Source organism: Salvelinus sp. IW2-2015, linkage group LG1 (assembly GCF_002910315.2).
Source record: "Salvelinus sp. IW2-2015 linkage group LG1, ASM291031v2, whole genome shotgun sequence".
NCBI lineage: Eukaryota > Metazoa > Chordata > Actinopteri > Salmoniformes > Salmonidae > Salvelinus > Salvelinus sp. IW2-2015.
In genome coordinates this window covers 10,057,425-10,081,345 of record NC_036838.1, presented here as the reverse complement: position 1 = coordinate 10,081,345, position 23,921 = coordinate 10,057,425, and the positions used below count along the sequence as shown (strand labels likewise).

The 23,921-nt window shown below is 42.1% G+C and overlaps 1 protein-coding gene across 2 annotated transcripts in view; it reads right to left on the bottom strand.

Moving 5' to 3' along the window:
• LOC111960799 (apoptosis-stimulating of p53 protein 2) overlaps positions 1–22,029 on the bottom strand; it is a 49,970-nt gene extending 27,941 nt beyond the window's left edge. For both annotated transcript variants that reach the window (XM_023983009.3, XM_070443062.1), the window contains exons 1-3: positions 21,456–22,029; positions 2,504–2,651; positions 1,845–1,958 (exon numbers count right to left, since the gene is read on the bottom strand). In XM_023983009.3, the coding sequence (XP_023838777.1) occupies positions 1,845–1,958; positions 2,504–2,651; positions 21,456–21,482 (289 nt within the window). In that variant the 5' untranslated portion in view covers positions 21,483–22,029. The remainder of the gene's footprint in view (positions 1–1,844; positions 1,959–2,503; positions 2,652–21,455) is intronic.
• Between the last annotated feature and the right edge of the window lie 1,892 nt (positions 22,030–23,921).

Here is a 23,921-nt window from a genome sequence, read left to right as displayed (position 1 = left end):
ACCATCAGATCCTCCTCTCCACCCTCTCCGAGCTGGGCATCTCCGGCGCGGCCCACGCTTGGATTGCGTCCTACCTGACAGGTCGCTCCTACCAGGTGGCGTGGCGAGAATCTGTCTCCGCACCACGTGCTCTCACCACTGGTGTCCCCCAGGGCTCTGTTCTAGGCCCTCTCCTATTCTCACTATACACCAAATCACTTGGCTCTGTCATATCCTCACATGGTCTCTCCTATCATTGCTATGCAGACGACACACAATTAATCTTCTCCTTTCCCCCCTCTGATAACCAGGTGGTGAATCGCATCTCTGCATGTCTGGCAGACATATCAGTGTGGATGACGATCACCACCTCAAGCTGAAACCTCGGCAAGACGGAGCTGCTCTTCCTCCGGGGAAGGACTGCCCGTTCCATGATCTCGCCATCACGGTTGACAACTCCATTGTGTCCTCCTCCCAGAGTGCTAAGAACCTTGGCGTGATCCTGGACAACACCCTGTCGTTCTCAACTAACATCAAGGCGGTGACCCGTTCCTGTAGGTTCATGCTCTACAACATTCGCAGAGTACGACCCTGCCTCACGCAGGAAGCGGCGCAGGTCCTAATCCAGGCACTTGTCATCTCCCGTCTGGATTACTGCAACTCGCTGTTGGCTGGGCTCCCTGCCTGTGCCATTAAACCCCTACAATCATCCAGAACGCCGCAGCCCGTCTGGTGTTCAACTTTCCCAAGTTCTCTCACGTCACCCGCTCCTCCGCTCTCTCCACTGGCTTCCAGTTGAAGCTCGCATCCGCTCAAGACCATGGTGCTTGCCTACGGCAGCTGTGAGGGGAACGGCACCTCCGTACCTTCAGGCTCTGATCAGGCCCTACACCCAAACAAGGGCACTGCGTTCATCCACCTCTGGCCTGCTGCCTCCCTACCTCTGAGGAAGTACAGTCCCGCTCAGCCCAGTCAAAACTGTTCGCTGCCTCTGGCACCCCAATGGTGGAACAAACTCCCTCACGACGCCAGGTCAGCGGAGTCAATCACCACCTTCCGGAAACACCTGAACCCCACCTCTTTAAGGAATACCTAGGATAGGATAAAGTAATCCTTCTAACCCCCCCCCCCCCTTAAAAGAGTTAGATGCACTATTGTAAAAGTGTTGTTCCACTGGATATCATAAGGTGAATGCACCAATTTGTAAGTCGCTCTGGATAAGAGCGTCTGCTAAATGACTTAAATGTAAATGTAAATCATGAATAGCATTCTATTCCTTATAGTGCACTACATTGGCCAGGGCGCATAGGCCACTTTTCATAGGCCTGAGAGAATGCAGGCAAGACATAAAATGAGAGTGTACCCTGTTAAATAACTATGTTCCCAGCAGCCGCAAGACATCACAGAGATTTTAATTACCTCAGCAATGTTTGGAATGCTTGGCATTGTGCCATGGTCAAAACCGCATGCCTCACCAAATAACAGGAAGATCTACAATCTTATCACACATTTATTCTTGATCATTTTGAGTTTTTACTTCACGTGTGACATAGTTCAAATCCAATTGTGGCCATGTAGCAACTCTAATATGGTAACAATTGTATTGAAATTCATCATCCCAACAATGGGGACAATGAAATGTGTCTGCCAGTTAGAATAAGTATGAACTTTGGCTCAACTGTAACGGAACATAGGACGAATAGAACATTGTGTACACCACACACATAACAGCCAGTAAACACACCTGCCTACCCAGGCTTCCCCATTTTTCAGGCTACACTTGACACATTCAGTTAACACACTATTTACCATCCAGGGTACTGGTGGGGGATGGGCATTGATAAATGTGTGTTTGTGGCTCTCACCTGACTCTCTGCAGGGTGCCCGTTCGTGGCGCAGGAGGAAGCGAACCTCCCCCCTCTGCTGTCCCCAACGCTGGAGCACGTCCAGCATTCGCTCTCCGTCACTAATGGCACGCTCTGGTGTGACAAAGAAAGATGCCTGAGTGAGCGGTTCTTGAGTCCAAGGCACGGTTCCATTTTGGTCCCTTGCCTCTTACCCCAACCTTTACCCTTCAGGTGTTCACATCTGACGGGATAGTGGTACTGCTTTCACCTATTACATCACTTTTAAGATTAGTGAACACCGAAGCTGTAGGGGCTAGGGAGTGAAATGGAACAGTTGTTTTTTTTGGTTCCTCCTACCCACCACTGAAAACTTTGGCCTTCGATTGGTTTCATTCAGTTCAACACTTTGATGAGTGCACCCCTCCATAACATAAACCTAGAGTAAACAATGCCGTTAAAAGTTAACCAGGAAGTGTCCTGGCTGGTCTGGCAGTAATACCACAGTCTCACACATGACTACAGTGAAGGGCCCGTGCCCTTCTAGCACACCTCTCCTACTTACTTTACTGTCTCTTTTTACTGTCCAATAAACTTCAGCCTTAAGTAGAATGCACTTTACGTCAAGTTTAAAAGGTATACAATTGAGAAGACCGAGTGAGAACCGTTCTGAAACTCACCTGAGCCTCGCCACATTTCAGCTAGGTAGCATTCTCCCTCTCCGGGCTCCTTGCACAGCTCCACCACATCACGACACAGGGTTTCCGGGGTAACGGGCACCTCTGTGAAATGCTGGTCGTTGTTGCTGAGGTACACGGTGAGGAACATCTAAGACACAGACAGTGAAAAATAGACCATTAGAACAGTGTTACTAGACATTGGTGCTGTGTACAATATGATAGAATGAGAAACCCTGTTATAGAACATCTGGGTCCAACCCCAGACAAAGACTGAGCCAATACAGAAAAATCCATCGCAGTGGGGCACTTGCAAAAATAGTGAGAACAGAATAAGTAGCACATTAGGTACCTGTTCTATTCAAAAACAAAACAGATGGTCAATGTCTATTTTGGTTCCAAAAATCTTACAGGGGGTCATTTGTCAGTGTGGACTTTTTTCCTAATAGGGTCAATTCCACGGTAACGGAATTGTGCTGAGACTCATATTTTTTACTTAAAATGTATGCCAAACAAAAAACATTGATTTAAAAGTTTACAAACCAAGTTTACAACTCTATGCACAAGGACTACTTTCAACAATTTACAATGAACATAAAAAAAAATACATTTACTGAAAGAATTGGTGCAGATGCAAAGTCTGGTAACAGAATTTCAGTTAAATCTCCCTCAGTTGATGTGACCACATTTCCAAACACTTAAAAAATCTGCACCGAATTAAGATTCAGAGATGTCTGCAGAAAGAATGGGGTGTCAGCTATGACATAGCACCTTGAGTTTGAAAAAAATCTATTTTGGTTATTGATCTACAGTAAGTGAAGTGGATTTACACCCGGTAACAGAATTGAGGCAACAGAATTTCATCATGGGTTCTTGATCTATACTACACAGAAATGCATAATTTTGGATATGAATGTCATTCATCCTAAATACGTATACGAAGGTGCAATATCCTCGTTTGCATATGGAGGTATTATTCTACACACTGGCTATTATTTTATTGAGCTCCACCACCAAACAAGACCAAATGTGGTTGGTCCGGGAACAAATCTGAACCAATCAAAGACGTCTATTTTTCACACGTTTGGACATCAAAGTACAGCACAGTAGAGATATGTAGAGTACAGTATCACACAGAACAGTAAATATAGTTCAGTAGAGTATAGTACATTATAGTGTAATGTACCTTACTCTACTGAACTATATTCTACTTTTACTTACTGTACTATGCTGAATTATTTTCTACTTTTGTTTACTGTACTGTGGTGTCCAAATTTATGAAACATAGGTGTCGGTACCAAATCTGAACATCTATGTTTGGTCTGGTCCAGACGTCTGTGGAAGTTGAAATCAAGGCTGGTCCGGACCAAGAAATGACGTCTGTGAACGTTGAAATCAAGGCCAGGGCGGACTGACCAAATAAAGAATTTAAAGAGAGGGGGGTCATGGGTAGGTGTCAGTAAGAGCCGGGAGAGGTTACGTTAATTAGAGATAGAGAATAGAGAGAAGAGAGGTTGTCCCGACTTTTCACCCTCTTTCTCTGACAACCAGACGACAGAAGGAGAATGGAAAACATTTATCAGCTGAACATAATAGTACGCCAGCAAAAGGGAGAACAGTAGCAACTGTTGTTTGTGACTACTATGATTTCCCATTGTAGCCATTTCAAATGCAAACATTCCGTTACCAATTTTTCTGAAATCATGTTACCGATTTGGTAACAGAATTGAGTTTCATTCCCTTAATAATTCATGAAACAAAATTGATATCAGTAAAAACACTAATTAACTATATAAAAAACAAAGCCTATGACTTCTTAATCTGTCCCTGCTCATGAGGGAGAGAAATTAGAAAATATCTTAAAGACATGTGGGTTTTTGGTAACGGGATTTTAAAGCACATGGCAATGTTTCTTAAATTTACAGAAGACAGAAAAGGTTATCCTAAACTACACTGAACAAAAATAAACACAACATGTAAAGTGTTGGTCCCATGTTTCATGAGCAGAAATAAAAGATCCCAGAAATGTAACATACGCACAAAAATATGTTGTCCTCTCAAATTGTGTGTACAAATTTGTTTACATTCCTGTTAGTGAGCATTTCTCATTTGCCAATATAATCCATCCACCTGACAGGTATGGCATGTCAACAAGCTGATTAAACAGCATAATCATTACACAGGTGCACCTTGTGCTGGAGACAATAAAAGGCCACTCTAAAATGTACAGGTTAAACAACAGGTATTTCTGTCTGTAATAAAGCCTATGCCCTCCCAGGCCCACCCATGGCTGTGCCCCTGCCCAGTCATGTGAAATCCATAGAATAGGGCCTAAGAAATGTATTTCAATGACTGATTTCCTTTTATGAACTGTAACTCAGAAAATCATTCAAATTGTTGCCTGTTGCATTTATATTTGTGTTGATATCAGTTGGCAGGGGTCTAATTCAACATTATTGTGTTTTGATGCATTTCTAATACCTTTTAAGACTTTCTGGTGGATGTTTTCTAAGATCCCTTTTCCATCTGTTTGACAATTTGTTTATTCCTAATTTTGAGAATGGAAAATGGTTGAAACGCATATATGCCTTAATTTCTCAAAAATATAGACTCGTGGCTTTCATTTGTCTCCCAATTTGACATGGTCCTATGAACTTCACATGTTGTGCTTATGGGTCCTTTAACTTAGAAATTACCACAGGGAATTCCACGAATAATAATGGCGTTGCTTCAACATCTGGAGTGAGCCAGCCCAAAGACAGAATGGGGACAGTCTGGGAACTACTCCAGAACCCCCTCTGGAATTATAAAGGGGCGAATGCAGTTCTGAACATTTTTTCAAAGAAAAAACTGGGTCTCAAATTCCAATAGAGCCCAGCTCCAATCTCTGAAAATGATAACATGATGAAGAGGCAACACTGTCAAGGACACTGGTCCTCGAGAAAAGGGGGCAGGCTCTGTGAATTTGACCTTTCACAAGATTCTACATAGGTCAATGGTTTCATTTCAAATGCGCAAACGCTGCAGCCAGCCACTGTGACAACTGTATATGGGGGACAATAAAGGGTTATAGAGCCAAGTGCAAGTCAGCAATTTCTTCGCACCATAAATAGCAGGCCAAGCCAAACACACTCCGCTGCCCAAAGGTATAGGGGATGCAAGAAGCGATCATTGACTTGTTGCTTCGTAGTGGTGGACTGGCATGGGGCCTGAAAGGTCTATACCACTGAGGTAACAGATGGGCTTTAGACTGAAGATGCATCACAAAAGGGCACCCTTTTCCCTAGTGCATTACTTTTGACCAGGACCCATGAGGTGCCATTTGGGACACATCCTGAGAGTAACATGGAAGCTGTCCTGTAGACTCTGCCACCACTGCAGCACTACGTTCCCACTACCAACCTACAGAACCTACCATTCCGGAAACCTCTGCCTAAAACCAGTTATAATTTGGAGATAATCCATATAAAATCAGGAGACTTAGAACTTACTAAGCTATCGATCTGATTGGTTTTCAAATTCTTTGTCAAACTGAGCTGTCTACCAATTTCCTGAAATTTGTCAAAGGTGTTCAAGCCTGAACCCATTCATGATAAATCTATGATGTCAAGCACAGTTGGATTATGGAGAGAAACATAATTATGTCGAGGCAACAGTATAACATAATAAAGCCTTCCACATCCGCCACAAACATCTGGCATTTAACAGAAGTGGCTGAGAGACACGTAACAATGCTAAACCACTCGTAATGCCGACTGATCCTACATTTGTGAAACCATGGCACAAGCTTGCCAGCTGACACTCCACGCACCAATTCAAGTATCCGGTTTGAAGCAGCTGTGCACTAAAGGTTTAAAAATAGGCTTTTTTTTGTCCTCTTAAAATATGCTCTCAATCTGGGCACTGGATCTGACTACAGCTGGGGATATGACTGACTGCCTTTCTGTCCTAGTCACGCAACGAGTACAAGAAATCCACAGACTGGCAATTAGAGTTTGGATAACATCATGGCCATGTGCCCTTTTAAAAGGTAGACTCCGCCATATGACATCATCATGCAAAGCCAGGCGACTTCCTGTTTGCAGAAAAAAGACAATTAACATCCGCAAAAAGACTAATACTTCCCAACTTTCGGCCTCCCTTCAGAGATGCACACATTGGGGAGTGGCAAATAGAGGCTAATTCTGAGTTTGTTGTTGTTGGTTTCTTTAAAAACAGGAAGTCACCCCACTTTGCATGACAATGTAATTTTTCTAAGTCTACCTACAACACTTTAAATGCATTTCTCTCCTAAAACTTATGGTGAGGAAGGAACTTCAGAATGAATAAATGTTTACCTATTTTTGCATACAATTCCAGGGGTAAAGCTAAACTATTTGCCATTTCACCATTGCCATTTTTTGTTTGTTTTATTCAATGTTCTGGTGACACCTGTATACCTCTCTGAACAGCTGACTTTTCCAGTTTCTCTGAAGGGTCTGTCTTTAAAGAGCCATTGAACACGTGTGTTTTTCTGTTGCTCATCAGAAAAACGGGATTTCATCTTGGATGTGTGTTTCCTGACCACTTCTACGTTTGGTTAATGTTTGTCCCCCATTTCACTCCTTCATTTTTCATTTTTACGTTTCTGCTGAGGATGTTTTACATCTAGCTATATTGTTTGGTGACAAAAAAAGAGAGGTTGAAACTAAAGCAAAAAGTCAAAAAATGTGTGACGTGTTGTCTTACGTAAACAAAGTCGGGCTGCTGGGCAGTCTCTCTCACCGTCTATGCTATTGGATAGAGAGCAATCACTGCAGCTGTTCACCCCATGTTAGTGGGCAAATGTACATCGTCAAATCAAAACCCAACCTTCATTTACCCATTGTGACGCACAGATGTTCCAAACTCAGTTTTAGACGAGACTGACTTTATGACCAAAATTTGCCCATTTACATTTTGTAGTCAATTTTAACACTAGAATAACTGTTTCTGACTCCTATCAATGCCACATAGGGGATTTTCAAGGGGATTCTTTGCTTTTTAAAGGCAGTCACTCTAACAGTATATAGCTGATTTGAATCCTATTTGTATCTTGTAAAGCTGCTTGAAAATAAATGTGGACCCCATCTTGTTTCTCTGTATACAGCACACTTCTCAACAGCAAATGTATTTAAACTAACGCTGTTCATCAACCAAACCACACTTACACTAATGTATTCATTTATTGAATGGTAATAGGAAAACGTTGGACTAAATACAATTTCTTAAGGAAGCCCATGCTTCAACCAGTACAGAAGTGGGGCATGGTGTCAGAGGTTGATCAAGTGAAGAGAAGAGGGCTGTCATTTTCTATTTCACTGCACTGGGCCTTCATTTTATCACATAGGGAAGGGCTTTGGGAAGCAGTAGGCACATTGGGAGATCTGAGTGAGCCTTGAGGCCATCTAGGACAATCAGAGATTAACTACACCCTACTTGGTAAGGCTCATATAAAAGTTGATGTCTAAAAGGCCTAAAAATGCTGTGAAAATGCCCAAATATAGCCTCATTAAATAATGAGCAAAAGAGAATTCTACGTTATTTACAACTACAATTCTGAAAAAAAGGGGCCGCGAACATTGGGGCCTTACGCTAATTCCTTGGCATGTCCCCGTTTGCTTGGCACCACTCACTGAATGCATGGCTTTTGTAAGACTTGTCGAATACAAATCGACCGAATATCAAATTACATGCAAAGTAGCACACTTGTATTTCCATACACAAATGTATAGGTGAGCTATCATTGCTGGCTCTTGGCCTGCACCCGAAATTGCACCCTATTCCCTATGTAGGGCAATACTTTTGACCAGGACCCATCGGGATCTGGTCAAAAGTAGTGCACTATGTAGGGAAAAGGTTACCATTTTGGATGCAGCCTTGCAGTGGATGACCAAGCCTTTAACAGAATAGGGGAATGTTCTTTTCCCCTCAGAGAATATTCAGCCATTATGGAAATGTGGCTTCTTTTTTTGTTTGTTGAATGAGCGCCAATGACAGCCCTTGTGCTATCCCCCACGGTAGACGTTCAATTGATCTCATATTGTATGTACAGTGGGGTCTGAAATGATTAACACCCTTGATAAAGATCAGCAATAATGACTGTATAAAATAAATAATTCATATACTGAGCTATAGTGTGTGCAACAAAATATTTTTTTGCGAAATTATATAATTGTATACATTTGCTTAAAGAAAGAGATTTTGTATAACAAGTAATATTTTTAAAAAGTCTCAAAAAGGTAGGGGTTAAAATGATTGACACCCCTAAAGATTTTTTTGAAATAAAGTAGTCAGAAGTGTAGTACTTGGTCCCATATACCTAGCAAGTTATGACTACATCAAGCTTGTGACTCTTCAAAGTTGTTGGATGCATTTGCAGTTCATTTTGGTTGTGTTTCAGATTATTTTGTGGCCAATAGAAATGAATGGTGGGGCCTCCCAAGTGGAACAGCGGTCTAAGGCACTGCATCGCAGTGCTTGAGGCGTCACTACAGACCCGGCTTCGATCCCAGGCTGTGTCACAACCAGCCGTGACTGGGTGTCACATAGGGCAGCGCACAATTGGCCCAGCGTCGTCTGGGMMYGGGGAGGGTTTGGSSYGGGGGGGGGGGGGGGGGCATTACTTGGCTCATCGCGCTCTAGCGACTTCTTGTGGCAGCCCGGGCGCCTGCAGGCTGACTTCGGTCGTCAGTAGAGCTGTGTTTCCTCCGAAACATTGGTGCAGCTGGCTTCCGGGTTGAGCGGGCGTGTGTTAAGGAGCGTGGTTTGGCGGGTCATGTTTCGGAGGACGCCTGACTCGACCTTCACCTCTACCAAGCCCGTTGGGGAGTTGCAGCGATGAGACAAGATCGTAATGAAATTGAGAGAAAAAAAGCTAAACAAAACATAGTCATAAATGTATTGTGTCATTTTAGAGTCACTTTTATTGTAAATAACAATATAATATGTTTCGAAACACTTTTACATTAGCGTGGATGCTACCAAGATTCTGAATAATCAAATCAAAATAAAATCTTATTGGTCACATACACATTGTTAGCAGATGTTAACACGAGTGTAGTGAAATGCTTGTGCTTCTAGTTCCAACGGTGCAGTAATATCTAACAAATAATCAAACAATTCCCAACAACTACCGACAGTTAAAGTCGGAAGTTTACATACACCTTAGCCAAATACATTTAAACTCAGTTTCTCACAATACCTGACATTTAATCCTAGTAAAAATTCCCTGTCTTAGGTTAGTTAGGATTACCACTTTATTAAAAATGTGAAATGTCAGAATAATAGTAGAGAGAATGATTTATTTAAGCTTTTATTTCTTTCATCACATTCCCAGTGGGTCAGAAGTTTACATACACTCAATTAGTATTTGGTAGCATTGCCTTTAAATTGTTTAACTTGGGTCAAACATTTCAGGTAGCCTTCCACAATCTTCCCACAATAAGATGGGTGAATTTTGGCCTATTCCTCCTGACAGAGCTGGTGTAACGGAGTCAGGTTTGTGGGATCCTTGCTTTTTCAGTTCTGCCCACAAAGCTTCTATAGGATTGAGGTCAGGGCTTTGTGATGGCCACTCCAATACCTTGACTTTGATGTTCTTAAGCCATTTTGCAACAACTTTGGAAGTATGCTTGGGGTCATTGTGCATTTGGAAGACCCATTTACAACCAAGCTTTAACTTCCTGACTGATGTCTTGAGATGTTGCTTCAATATATGCACATAATTTTACTTCCTATTTGTTAAGTGCACCAGTCCCTCCTGCAGCAAAGCACCCCCACAACATGATGCTGCCACACCCGTGCTTCACGGTTGGGATGGTGTTCTTTGGCTTGCAAGCCTCCCCTTTCTCCTCCAAACATAACGATGGTAATTATGGCCAAACAGTTCTATTTTGTTTCATCAAAACAGAGGACATTTCTCCAAAAAGTATATTTGTCCCCATGTGCAGTTGCAAACCGTAGTCTGGCATTTTTATGGCGGTTTTGGAGCAGTGGCTTCTTCCTTGCTGAGGGGCTTTTCAGGTTATGTCGATATAGGACTCGTTTTACTGTGGATATAGATACTTTTGTACCTGTTTCCTCCAGCATCTTCACAAGGTCCTTTGCTGTTGTTCTGGGATTGATTTGCACTTTTCGCACCAAAGTACCTTCATGTCTAGGAGACAGAACGCGTCTCCTTCCTGAGCGGTATGACGGCTGCGTGGTCCCATGGTGTTTATACTTGCGTACTATTGTTTGTACAGATGAACGTGGTACCTTCAGGCATTTGGAAATTGCTCCCAAGGATGAACCAGACTTGTGGAGGTCTACAAAAAAAAAGTCTGAGGTCTTGGCTGATTTCTTTTGATTTCCCCATGATGTCAAGCAAAGAGGCACTGAATTTGAAGATAGGCCTTGAAATACATACACGGGTACAGCTCCAATTGACTCAAATGATGTCAATTAGCCTATCAGAAGCTTCTAATGGCATGACATCATTTTCTGGAATTTTCCAAGCTATTTAAAGGCACAATCAACTTAGTGTATGTAAACTTTTGACCCACTGGAATTGTGATAGTGAAATAATCTGTCTGTAAACAATTGTTGGAAATATTACTTGGGTCATGCAAAGTAGATGTCCTAACTGACTTCCCAAAACTATAGTTTGTTAACAAGAAATTTGTGGAGTGGTTGAAAAACGAGTTTTAATGACTCCAACCTAAGTGTATGTAAACTTCCGACTTCTACTGTAATACACACAAATCTAGGTGCAGTAGATGGTATAAAATACAGTATATACATGTGATATGAGTAATGTAAGATATGAAACATTATTAAAGCGGCATTATTTAAAGTGGCATTGTTTAAAGTAACTAGTGATCCATTTGTTAACGTGTCCGGTGATTGGGTCACAATATGGGCAGCAGCCTCTCTGAGTTAGTGATTGCTGTTTAGCAGTCAGATGGCCTTGAGATAGAAGCTGTTTCTCAATCTCTCTGTCCCAGCTTTGATGCAGCTGTACTGACCTCGCCTTCTGGATGATAGCGGTGTGAACATGCAGTGGCTCGGGTGGTTGTTGTGCTTGATGATCTTTTTGGCCTTCCTGTGACATCGGGTGCTGTAGATGTCATGGAGGGCAGGTAGTTTGCCCCCAGTGATGCGTTGTGCAGACAGCACCACCCTCTGGAGAGCCTTGCGGTTGAGGGCGGTGCAGTTGCCATACCAGGCTGTGCTACAGCCAGACAGGATGCTCTCGATTGTGCATCTGTAAAAATTTGTCAGGGTTTTGGGTGACAAGCCAAATTTCTTCAGCCTGAGGTTGAAGAGGCATTGTTGTGCCTTCTTCACCACACTGTCTGTGTGGGTGGACCATTTCAGTTTGTCTGTGATATGTACGCCCAGGAACATAAAACTTTCCACCTTCTCCACTACTGACCCTTCGATGTGGATAGGGGGGTGCTCCCTCTGCTGTTTCCTGAAGTCCACGATCATCTCCTTTGTTTTGTTGACGTTGAGTGAGAGGGTGTTTTGCTGAAACCACACTCCGAGTGCCCCCACCTCCTCCCTGTAGGCTGTCTCGTCGTTGTTGGTGATCAAGTCCACTACTGTTGTGTCGTCTGCAAACTTGATGATTGAGTTAGAGGCGTGCATGGCCACGCAGTCGTGGGAGAACAGGGAGTACAGGAGAGGGTTGAGCACACACCCTTGCGGGGCCCCAGTGTTGAGGGTCAGTGTGGAGATGTTGTTTCCTACCTTCACCACCTGGGGGCGGACCATCAGAAAGTCCACTGAAGTGGGTCTGGGGTAGCTGGTAAGGTGCCGGTGATATGATCCTTGACTAGCCTCTCAAAGCACTTCATGATGACAGAAGTGAGGGCTTCGGGGCAGTAGTCATTTAGTTCAGTTATCTTTGCCTTCTTGGGTACAGGAACAATGGTAGCCATCTTGAAACATATGGAGACAACAGATTGGGATAGGGAGCGATTAAATATGTTCGTAAACACACCAGCCAGCTGGTCTGCGCATGCTCTGAGGACGCGGCTAGGGGTGCCGTCTGGGCCAGCAGCCTTGCGAGGGTTAACAAGTTTAAATGTCTTTCTCATGTCAGCCACTGAGAAAGYGYGYMYMGGGGGGGGGGGGGGGGCGCAGCCTTTGTAAGCAAGCCACGTTAGTGGCACTGTATTATCCTCAAAGCGGGCAAAGAAGGTGTTTAGTTTGTCTGAAAACGTGACGTCGGTATCCGTGACGTGGCTGTTTTTGTAGTTCGTGATTTCGTGTAGACCCTGCCACATACGTCTCATAACTGAGCCGTTGAATTGCGACTCCACCTTGACCCTGTACCGGCATTTCGCTTGTTTGATTGCCTTACAAAGGGAATAACTACACTGTTTATATTCAGCCATATCCCCAGCCCTCTTTCCATGGTTAAATGCGGTGGATCGCGCTTTCAGTTTTTCGCGAATGCCGCCATCCATCCACAGTTTCTGGTTAGGGTAGGTTTTAACAGTCACAGTGGGTACGACATCACCAATGCACTTATTTATAGTGTATAGATCAATGTTGTTCTCTGAGGCTGACTGGAACATATTCCAGTCAGCGTGATCAAAACAATCTTGGAGCGTGGCTTCCGATTGGTCAGACCAGCATTGAATGGATCTCGTCACTGGTACATCCTGTTTGAGTTTCTTCCTATAAGCCGGAACTAGCAAGATGGCGTCGTGGTCGGATTTACCGAAGGGAGGGCAGGGGAGGGCTTTGTATGCATCGCGGAAGTTAGAGTGGTAGTGGTTGAGAGTATTAGCCCTTTGTGTCATGCAATCAATATGCAGATAACATTTAGGTAACATTGATCTCAAATTTGCTTTGTTAAAATCCCCAGCTACAATAAATGCAGCCTCCAGCCCCTCTAATTTTCTCACTCATTATTCATGATTTATTCAGGATTATCCATAATCATGGTAGCATCCACATTAATGCAGAATTGTTTAGAAACATATTCTATTCTTATTTATAATAAAAGTGACAATACATGATTTACCATTCATTTATTGGGCACAAACTAATCTGAAACACAACCAAAACAAACTGCAAATGCATCCAACATCTTTGTAGTCACGAGCTTGATGTAGTCATTGCGTGCTAGGAATATGGGACCAAATACTACACTTTTGACTACTTTTATTTATAAGAATCTTTAGGGGTGTCAATAAACTTGACCCCTACCTAAAAATAGTATATGACTTGTTAAACAAAATCTCTTTCTCTAAGCAATTGTATTAGTACGAATTATTTTATACAGTCATTATTGCTAAACTTTATCAAGGGTGTCAATAATTTTAGACCCCACTGTATATCTTGGAGAACCAGAAGTAGAATAGAATACTTTACTTCCTGTGAGAGAATTTGTCCTATAGGTTACACTGTATTCCAGGTAGCCCCCACATACAGATAATTCCAGTTTTCAGAATAAGGCAGTAGTTGTATCAATAAAGCCACGATAGAATTGAAAACAATCCATTCTAATTCTATGGATAGATTCTATATTAACACGTATGGCAGGCGGCTTGATTGAATACAATTCCCCTGATTCACACAGGGGAAAGGCAGAGCACTTTGACGTCGCGTGTGGGAGCAGCCCTAATAACACAACATCGCCCTTCTATTCAGACAGATCAGACAGCTTGGGGGTGAAGTTTCCCCTAAGTACATATCTAGGATCAGCATCCCCTCCCCCAATCCTAAAAATGCAAAACTGACCCATGATGAGTGTCTGGGGCAACTTAGCCCTACTCCGATCAGACATTGGCCTGCGAGGTCTAGTCTGTGGTAAAAAAATAAATAATAATGTTTCACAGTGTGGTGCATCTAATGAGATCGGTTAGGCTAAGCTTCTCATTAATTGCGCATCAGTGTGACTGAGAACAAACCTCATTAGCAATAGGGATTCTAATTGGTGGAGGATAAGGAGGATGGTGGAGGATAAGGTGATGAGCTAAGTGCTATGATTATATATATTAGGTGACATAAACATAGGCTTCGGGCATTTGACCACGATGACTCGGACTAGAGAATCTATAAGACATTCTCTTAACAAATTTCACCTAAAAGGTTGTGTATTTTATCATGTAATCATGAATAAATCACTGTTGATAGGGATAGACTAAATGAATCGTGGATGGTGGTCTTAATCCAAAATCTAATTACTGACAAAGCCCTTCTTGCGCCTGCAAATTTCTTCCCAAAAAACAACTTTGCATGAGACGCCTTGAGGAAATCAAAATAACCTTTTTTGTGACATTCATTCTTGGTGAATTATTGTGCCGTGGTGCTAAAAATGCTAGGCATGGAAAGAGAACAAGTTGAAATGACACACACAAGTTGTTATAGGACCAACTGACCATTACATTTGGTTAAACAGGTTGAGTGAAATGTCGATATACCATGACGGACACAAATTGAAAGCTAATTAATTGGAAATAGAGAGTTAAGTTTGCTGTGACGGCAGTTACAAGCTACAGGAGTAATCCAACCCACTGGAGTCATTAATTATTCATGCCAATAACAGCATCCAACAAATGAGCATCTGTCGATACATGCATCATCAGGGCAAAGCCATCCTACGGAGTCCAACTTCAAAGAACTGTTGTGTTCCCTCTTGAAACAGGGACCTTTTCAGTTAAAGCGCTATCATTTTCTCCATTCCATGTTTTAAAAAAGATATTAGCACTAACCCTTGACTTGTGGTTGTGTGGATCTTTAATAAATGTTGACAGATTGGGATAGGCTTGCGAGCCGCCACCGCCGGTCAGCTCCCAATGTTTTTAAGCTGCGGCCTGGACCCAGGCCATATGGCCAGGCTCACGTGACTTTACTATTGAATCAGCGTAGCAGTAGCAACCCTCCCCCGTTCCCAACCCCCACTGTGCTGAGCGTTACTCTGGGAGCAGAAAAACAGTACTGGGTGAAAGCAAACACAACCCAGTCGCTCAAATGTTTACATTTTGACATAGGCATTTGGGACAATGGGAAATGTAATTGTAAATCTCCACCACAGCCTTGGAGCAGTACTTTTGAATAATCGTCTAATGAATTTATGAATAGCCTAAATGTAGCAGCAGAAAGATTGTGTGTGTGTGTGTGTGTGTGTGTCTGTCTGTGTGGTTGCTACTGGTCACAGTGGTAACAGTTGCAAAGGCACTCTGTAAGCTCAGGCGTGAGATGAGTTTAACAATGGTAATCAATGATATTTGGAACCAGAAAACAAAGTTAGGTCTAGCCTATAAACTAATCTATTATTTACCCCTATCTGCATCACCCCTGACCATGCTAAATAATCACTTGTAGGTAGAAGGTCCTTGCAAGTTGAGTAAAAATCTATTCTCCGTTCACATAACCACATGATGGAACAGCCTGAAATAGATTTAGCCTAAGCACCACATTTATGAGTTCCACCAGGGCTAACACTAATTTTCCAGGATCTCAACCTATATAAAGAAACACAAGATGTTGGGCCAACACTATAGGGCTCCCAAGAGGAACAAACAGACATGCTGAATTATATTTTTCTCACCATCATTACAGTTTAACAACGCAGGGTCATTGTTCTTCAAATAGCTGTACTTCTTGTTTTGTGTCCACTTTCCAACCCATGTTTAACAAGCAAAATTACACAACTGATAAGGCAACGATCTTCTTCTTCACTACGTTCAAACTGTCGTCAAGATACGCCATCCACTCATTAGTCAAGATTATTTTTAAAGATCAGTGTCTGGTTGAACAAGAAAAGGGAAAACGTTTAGATGTGGTTGTTGAGGATGACATGTTGGCTCTAAGTTACACATCATCACTAGGGTATATTGTTACACAGTAATACTCATGTACTCTACCATGTCCAAGGTATATAAGGACAGTAAATCCTCACTTGGAAACACCGGACCTCAAGAGAGCCAAACAAGTGACACACTCAAGAGCTTAGATAATATCTTGATTTCCCATTCTGCAGACCAGCTAATAATAGAATACCATTGTGCCCATTGTGTGTGGAAGCCTGCACCCACCTCATGGATAATCTAAACATAGAACCCTATCCAGGTTACGACTGACACAGATTAGTGCAATGCAGGAAAGCCTGTTCAAATTTGTAAGAAGATTAGTTTGTGTTTTGTTTCACATTGAATTTGTTTATAAAACTGTATTGTCACACTTTCTTGCTGCACACAAAGAGGATCTTGTAAGTCTCTTACCCAAGAGTGGTTGTGTTTTTATTTATTTTACCTTTATTTAACTAGGCAAGTCGGTTAAGAACACATTCTTATTTACTGGTTACAGCAGTCGCGCTCTGGGTGTGGGGTAAGATTTGAGGCTCACACTACCTCTCATATGACTATGCATGGTATACATTCTACTCCCGATGTAAGGGCCTGAGACTGCTATGAATGGGTGCACTCAACCAAAGTATGCATTATCTGCACTTCTGTACCTAAACAGTTTGCACTCCAATGTGCATTTACCTGGAGTCAATGGCAAGTTTTCCAGTATCAATGCCAAGTGAGATCAAGTTAATAAATTGCCTGACTGGGCAGATGAGACAGTGGATTGCGCAGTCAGATGGAACAGACTAAATAGGCATTTTAATATCATATAATTTAGCCAGTGGTAACTTGTGAAATAGACACCGGCTGGAATGCGGTTTTAACCAATAACCATTCAAGATTAGAACCACCCGTTGTATAAAAAAAAACAATAAGGGTTACATTTTGTAAGCTGGGATGTTCGATATGAATTCAATCACTTTTTGACAGCACTCCTTTTGATTTGAACGAAACCTTCCATTCACGTTTTCCCACGGTAGAAGTGGTCAAAAAGTGACTTTTTGGACATGTATGACAAAACATTCAGGAGATAGAGGCGCTCAAAATTGAACCTTTTTGCATACTTTACCATGAGACATCCATATCTTCATCACTGAAAAATATCAACAATTGAGTTTGATATCATTTGAAAGCTTAACGATTTGTCAAACTATTGTTACATTTCTTTTTATATATATATATATATATATTTTTTTTTTTTACATTTAAAACTAGAATCTGTAGTTGAAACAATAACAAAGCGGACACCCTGTCTCTGTTTCGGTGAAAAGCTAACAGATGGGCATGGAGAAATGATAGACAGAGATATGGATTCAAGGACTGACTACCCCATGATATCAAAATGATAGTTTTAACCATGTTGAGGCTATCCAGTGTTTGTTCACATTTGTGTTTTACAAACATTGGAGTAAAACAATCTTATATGATTCTGATGAGGTACGACAGTTGAACTAATCACTTATAAGTTATATTCTTCAAGAATCAATGCGTATATACGTTTTTTTAAATTATGTAGCATCTAAGGATTGTAGCTTTAATAACATAAATGATCTAAAAACGCGTAGGCCTAAACGCCGATTTTTTCATTGAATAAGAATTTAACAGAAGGAAATCTGACAGATTGTGCTAAACTTCAAGATTGTGGAGGTTATTCCCTATTTTGCCATTGCAAACGCAATTACCAAAGCCTAACACCATACCCAAACCAGGCGAGCACGTCCGCCATCGTGCACAAATTGATTTTGTCCCCCCACACCAAACGCGATCACGACACGCAGGTTGAAGTATCAAAACAAGCACTGAACCAATTATATTAATTTGGGAACAGGTCGAAAAACATTAAACATTTAGGGCAATTTAGCTAGCTTGATTGCAGTTGCTAGCTAATTTGTCCTATTTAGCTAGCTTGCTGTTGCTAGCTAATTTGTTCTGGGATATAAACATTGAGTTGCTATTTTACCTGAAATGCACAACGTCCTCTACTCCGACAATTAATCCACTCATAAAACGGTCAGCCGAATCATTTCTAGTCATCTCTCCTCCTTCCAGGATTTTTCTTCTTTGGACTTTATATGGCGATTGGCATCTAACTTCCATAGTATAACCACGACGACGACCGACCTCAGTTTGTCTTTAAATCACCCACGTGGGTATAACCAATGAGGAGATGGCACGTGGGTATCTGCTTCTATAAACCAATGAGGAGATGGGAGAGACAGGACTTGCACCGCGTTCAGCGTCACAAATAGAACTGACTTCTATTTTAGCGCTTGCCAACGCAGACGCTCGTTGGCACGCGCGAGCAGTGTGGGTGCATTGATTGAATAACATGTGTACATTTATTTTGCAACGCGAGCGGTGTGGTCAGCATGTAATGATGAATTATGACTTTCCATAAGTGAAATAGGCTATTCCCAATGGGCACAAACAGTTAAATTTTTTGGTGCTTTTTTTATCCCCAATTGGTAGTTACAGTCTTGTCCCATCGCTGCAACTCCCCTACAGACTCGGGAGCGGCTATGGTCGAGAGCCATGCTTCCTCCAACACATGACCCTGCCAAGCCGCACTGCTAACTTAACCAGAAGCCAGCCGCACCAGTGTGTTGGAGGAAACACCGTCCAACAGGAGACCAAAGTCAGCTTGCAGGCGCTGGCCCGCCACAAGGAGTCACTAGAGCGCGATGGGACAAGGAAATCCTGGCCAGCCAAATCCTCCCCTAACCTGGGCAAATTGTGCGCCACCCTGTGGGACTCCCAGTCACGGCCGGTTGTGACACAGCCCGGGGCTGTAGTGACCCCTCAAGCACTGTCTTAGACCACGGCGCCACTCGGGAGGCTGTTGTTTTTTTATTTTTTTATTCTGTCCATACACAAAAAGGCAATGGTCAATAACATTATCACCATGTCATCCAACAATGTTGTGTATGGACAGAATACACTTAGTTTGTGTCAGACAACCACAAACCTTTAAATTGTGATTTTACTTGTGTGTGGTCCATTGAAGTTTTTATGGCTAAATAAGGTGTAGTAGCCTAACTGGCAGTTAACCTCATATGCATGCTGCATGATTTTAAACCATTCTTTAAATTTCTGAAATGTCATGAGATATGATTTAAGGAAAGCAGAACCTGATAGCTAGACATTCAGAGAACACACGGAATTTCTGAACTACATTAGCAGCAATAGTGGAATCGGTGGTTCGCCTTCAAAATAAAAGTCTGCCACTGAAACTGACGCAAACAGATGAAACAAGAGAAAATAAAGTCCCACACTAAGAGCTACGACACTAATATTTGTGCAAACTCTTTAGAATTGTAATCTATGGGTGTCACAGAGTAGGCTGGAACCCCATTTCATGAACCCAGGATCCATAGGTAAGGCTGTACATGTTCAATACACATACAGTAGGTTGACTGGTGAGATTGGAAGGAAAAATCCACTCCAAACCACTCATTCCTTTACATTTACAGTGTTAAATAAACGAATATGTGAGAACAATATTTTTGTGAACAACTGTCTAATTTTGGCATTATAATAAGGTTGGTAGCAATAATGAAAATCGTTGTGGAAATCTGTTGCATCTCAAGTCGTTTACAAAATCCATAATGCAATGCTCTCTATTGGTCTGGCTGTCTGGCTAGATAGCTAACTAGCAAACGTAGCTACACACAATAATACCAAAGAAATATCAGCATATAAAGATGCTAGTTTGCTGTAAAAATTGCCTAAACAAACTGCACTATCAATTTAGGAGTCTACAATCTTAACCTGCAGATCGATGTGCCTCACAGAGTGGAGTTTGACATTCGCAACGGCAGATATACTTTGAGATGGGAAACGTTGCCCATGCTACATCAATGGGCCGTGAGGTGCATTCTGGGCGATTCTGGGACAAGAAGCGCTCTCAGTCAAGGAATGAATGAGAGTCTATTGGGCGGTAAAAACTCAAAAACTTAACATTAGCACGAATTTCGTCAACAATAAGTACAACATTACACATCTTTTCCGAGATAATTAACTTGCTATCTGTAGTATCGTATAGCTTTGGAATCCAAACATTACAGCAAGTAGCCTAGTGGTTAGTGCATTGGACCAGTAACCGAAAGGTTGCTAGATCGAATCCCTGAGCTGACAAGGTAAAAATCTGTCTTTCTTCCCCTGAACAAGGCGGTTAACCCACTGTTCCTAGGCCGTTATTGTAAATAAGAATTTGTTCTTAACTGACTTGCCTGGTTAAATAAAAAAAATATATGTATGCCCCCAGTGCAATTCTGAAGTCTATACATCCGCAGTGTAATTTCAACAGATTTTTACTTTTGTGTCAAATTAACTAGTTATTGTATTTTGTTGAATTTATATAACACTCCATCTTTGTTTAGCAGTATCTAGTACAATTGTGGCATGATTCCACAATGTTTATCGGTTTTCATCCGTTTCAATGGGGGACTTTTATTTTGAAGGCAAACCTCTGATTCCACTATTGTTAATCACGCTAATGTTGTATACAACACCCTGGTCAAGGAAGCCCATAATTGGCCACGATGTGGGGTATTCAAACGTAAGGTTACAAACAATCATGTCCTGTATTATTACCCTGGATTGGAAGACTGGGTTTACTGAAAGTCATTAATGCAGCCAGTGATTAATTGAAGGCTACACGCGCGGCAGGTAGCTTAGCGGTTAAGCGCGTTGGGACAGTGGCCGAAACGTTGCTGGTTCGAATCCTGACATGACTAGGTCTAAAATCTGTCGAAATTGCCTTGGTACTTAACCCTAATTGCTCCCATAAGTCTGCTAAATGACAAAAATATACAGTATTTACAGAACCTGCTATTGTTTACACTGTATGCCACTGTTGCCAGCAACATGTTGATTGTCAGTGTGCTAAAAACCTACTCCGATTTTGCGTGGAGATCCTGCCTTTGTCTCAATATAATAGAGAACTAGATGCTATAGGCTGAGGAACTACATAAAACATAGCCTAAAGAGTGAGGGCACATTCTAAACAATTCTGACTTGTCTAATCAAAATCTTAATCATAACACGCACATCAAAGGAACATGTAGTCTGTTACAATAACTCACCGGCATCATATTGGCTCCGTATCGCATGCAACGTTGGCTACTCCTATCTTCGATTCGAGGATATCAAATCCCTCACGTATTCGATAACCCAACAGAGCAGTGACATCGGATCAAGTTTATTCCTTTTTTCTGTCGCCCCCGTGTATTATACGCACGAGCGCCTCTCTAATTTACATTCTCCTAAACCACAATTATTGATGTTGTCTTTACTGGAGACCTGTTGCAGTGGTATTGTAACAATGCCCTTCTCAATGACAACGATCTATACCTTGAAATAATTTCTCAGGATTAGTCCGGTGGACACCTAATCGACATGGCCATTTGGCCCAACAAAGGTTTTGTACAAATGTGCAGCCATGAATAATAGAACGGCAGAAATAGCCTACTGTACGTTCACTGTTAAATCCAATTTTCAATCCATATTTAATCTATCTATTAAAGACTAACATTTTTAGACGAATGTGTATCTTTACGGGCATTTGCCCACTAGGAAAGCTATCAGTTGAATTTACAAACGACTGGAACCCAACCCAAAATCGAGTGACGCGATCTGCGAATATAATAATGCTGCGTTCATAACCAAGCGGGAAGGTGGTAATCATCAGTTGTGCGATATATAGGAGTTGTGTGCGTTCACATGCTTTCAACTCGTTGAGAAACGCTGATTGGCTAATGGCAAACAAGCTGCGTCAAACATCATTTAAAAGTAGAGCTATCATGCACATAAACAAATTGACTACATAAAAATATATTAATAGATTCGTTTTTATGAATACTGTTTTGTTGTTGCATGTAACTGCCGAAAATGCTATTATAGTAGCCCTGTCTAATAAAACTATCCTTACCATAGTAAACTTATAGTCAAATGAGTATGATATGTTACGTTTGGTATATATGGTTATGTAAGACTTTTTGGGCGACCAAATCAAATACAAATCAAATGCTATTTATTGTTCTTTTAATGTTCTTTTATTTTTTACTTTAGTTTATTTAGTAAATATTTTTCTTAACTCTCTTTTTTTCTTAAAAATGCATTGTTGGTTAAGGGCTTGTAAGTAAGCATTTCACGGTAAGGTGACAAATGTGACAAATAAAATGTTATTAGATTTTTCACGTGGCGAATACAACAGGTGTAGTAGACCTTACCGTGAAATGTTTACTTACAAGCCCTTAACTCTTATTTTTCTTAAAACTGCATTGTTGGTTAAGAAAATATTGACTACATTTATTTTAATTTTAAAGTAACACAATAAAATAACAATAACGAGGCGATATATACAGCGGGTACCGATACCGAGGCAATGTGCGGGGGTGACTATGCATAGATAATAAACAGCGAGTAGAAGCAGCGTAAAAAGAAAAAGGGGTGTCAATGCAAATAGTCTGGGTAGCCATTTGATTAGCTGTTCAGGAGTATTATGGCTTGGGAGTAGAAGCTTCTAAAGAGCCTTTTGGACCTAGACTTGGTGCTCCGGTACCGCTTGCCGTGCAGTAGCAGAGAGAACAGTCTATGACTAGGGGGGCTGGAGTCATTGGCAATTATTAGGGCCTTCTTCTGACACCGCCTGGTATACAGGTCCTGGATGGCAGGAAGCTTGGCCCCAGTGATGTACTGGTTCGTACGCACAACCCTCTGTAGCACCTAGCGGTCTGATGCCAAGCAGTTGGCATACCAGACTGTGATGCAACCAGTCAGGATGTTCTTGATGGTGCCGATGTAAAGCTTTTTGAGGATCTGAGGACCCATGCCAGATCTTTTCAGTCTCCTGAGGGGGAATAGGCGTTGTCGTGCCCTCTTCATGACTGTCTTGGTGTGTTTGGACCATGATAGTTTGTTGATGATGTGGACACCAAGTAACTTGAAGCTCTCGACCTTGCTCCACTACAGCCCCATCGATGAGAATGGGGGCGTGCTCGGCCCTCCTTTTCCTGTAGTCCATAGTCATCTCCTTTGTCTTGATCACGTTGAAGAGATTGTTGTCCTGGCGTCTCTGACCTCCTCCTTATAGGCTGTCTAATCGTTGTCGGTGATCAGGCCAACCACCGTTGTGTTGTCAGAAACCGGATGGTGTTCGTGTCGTGCTTGGCTACGCAGTCGTGGGTGAACAGGGAGTACAGGAGGGGACTAAGCACGTACTCCTGAGGGGCCCGTGTTGAGGATCAGCATGGCAGATGTGTTGTTGCCTACCCTTACCACCTGGGACGGCCCGTCAGGAAGTCCAGGATCCAGTTGCAGTGGGAGGTGTTTAGTCTCAGGGTCCTTAGCTTAGTGATGAGCTTTGAGGGCACTATGGTGGTGAACGCTGAGCTGTGGTCAGTGAACAGCATTTTCACATAGGTGTTCCTTTTTTTCAAGTGGGAAAGGGCAGTGTGGAGTGCAGTAGAGATTGCGTCATCTGTGGATCTGTTGAGGCGGTATGCAAATTGGAGTGGGTCTAGGGTTTCTGTGATGATGGCATTGATGTG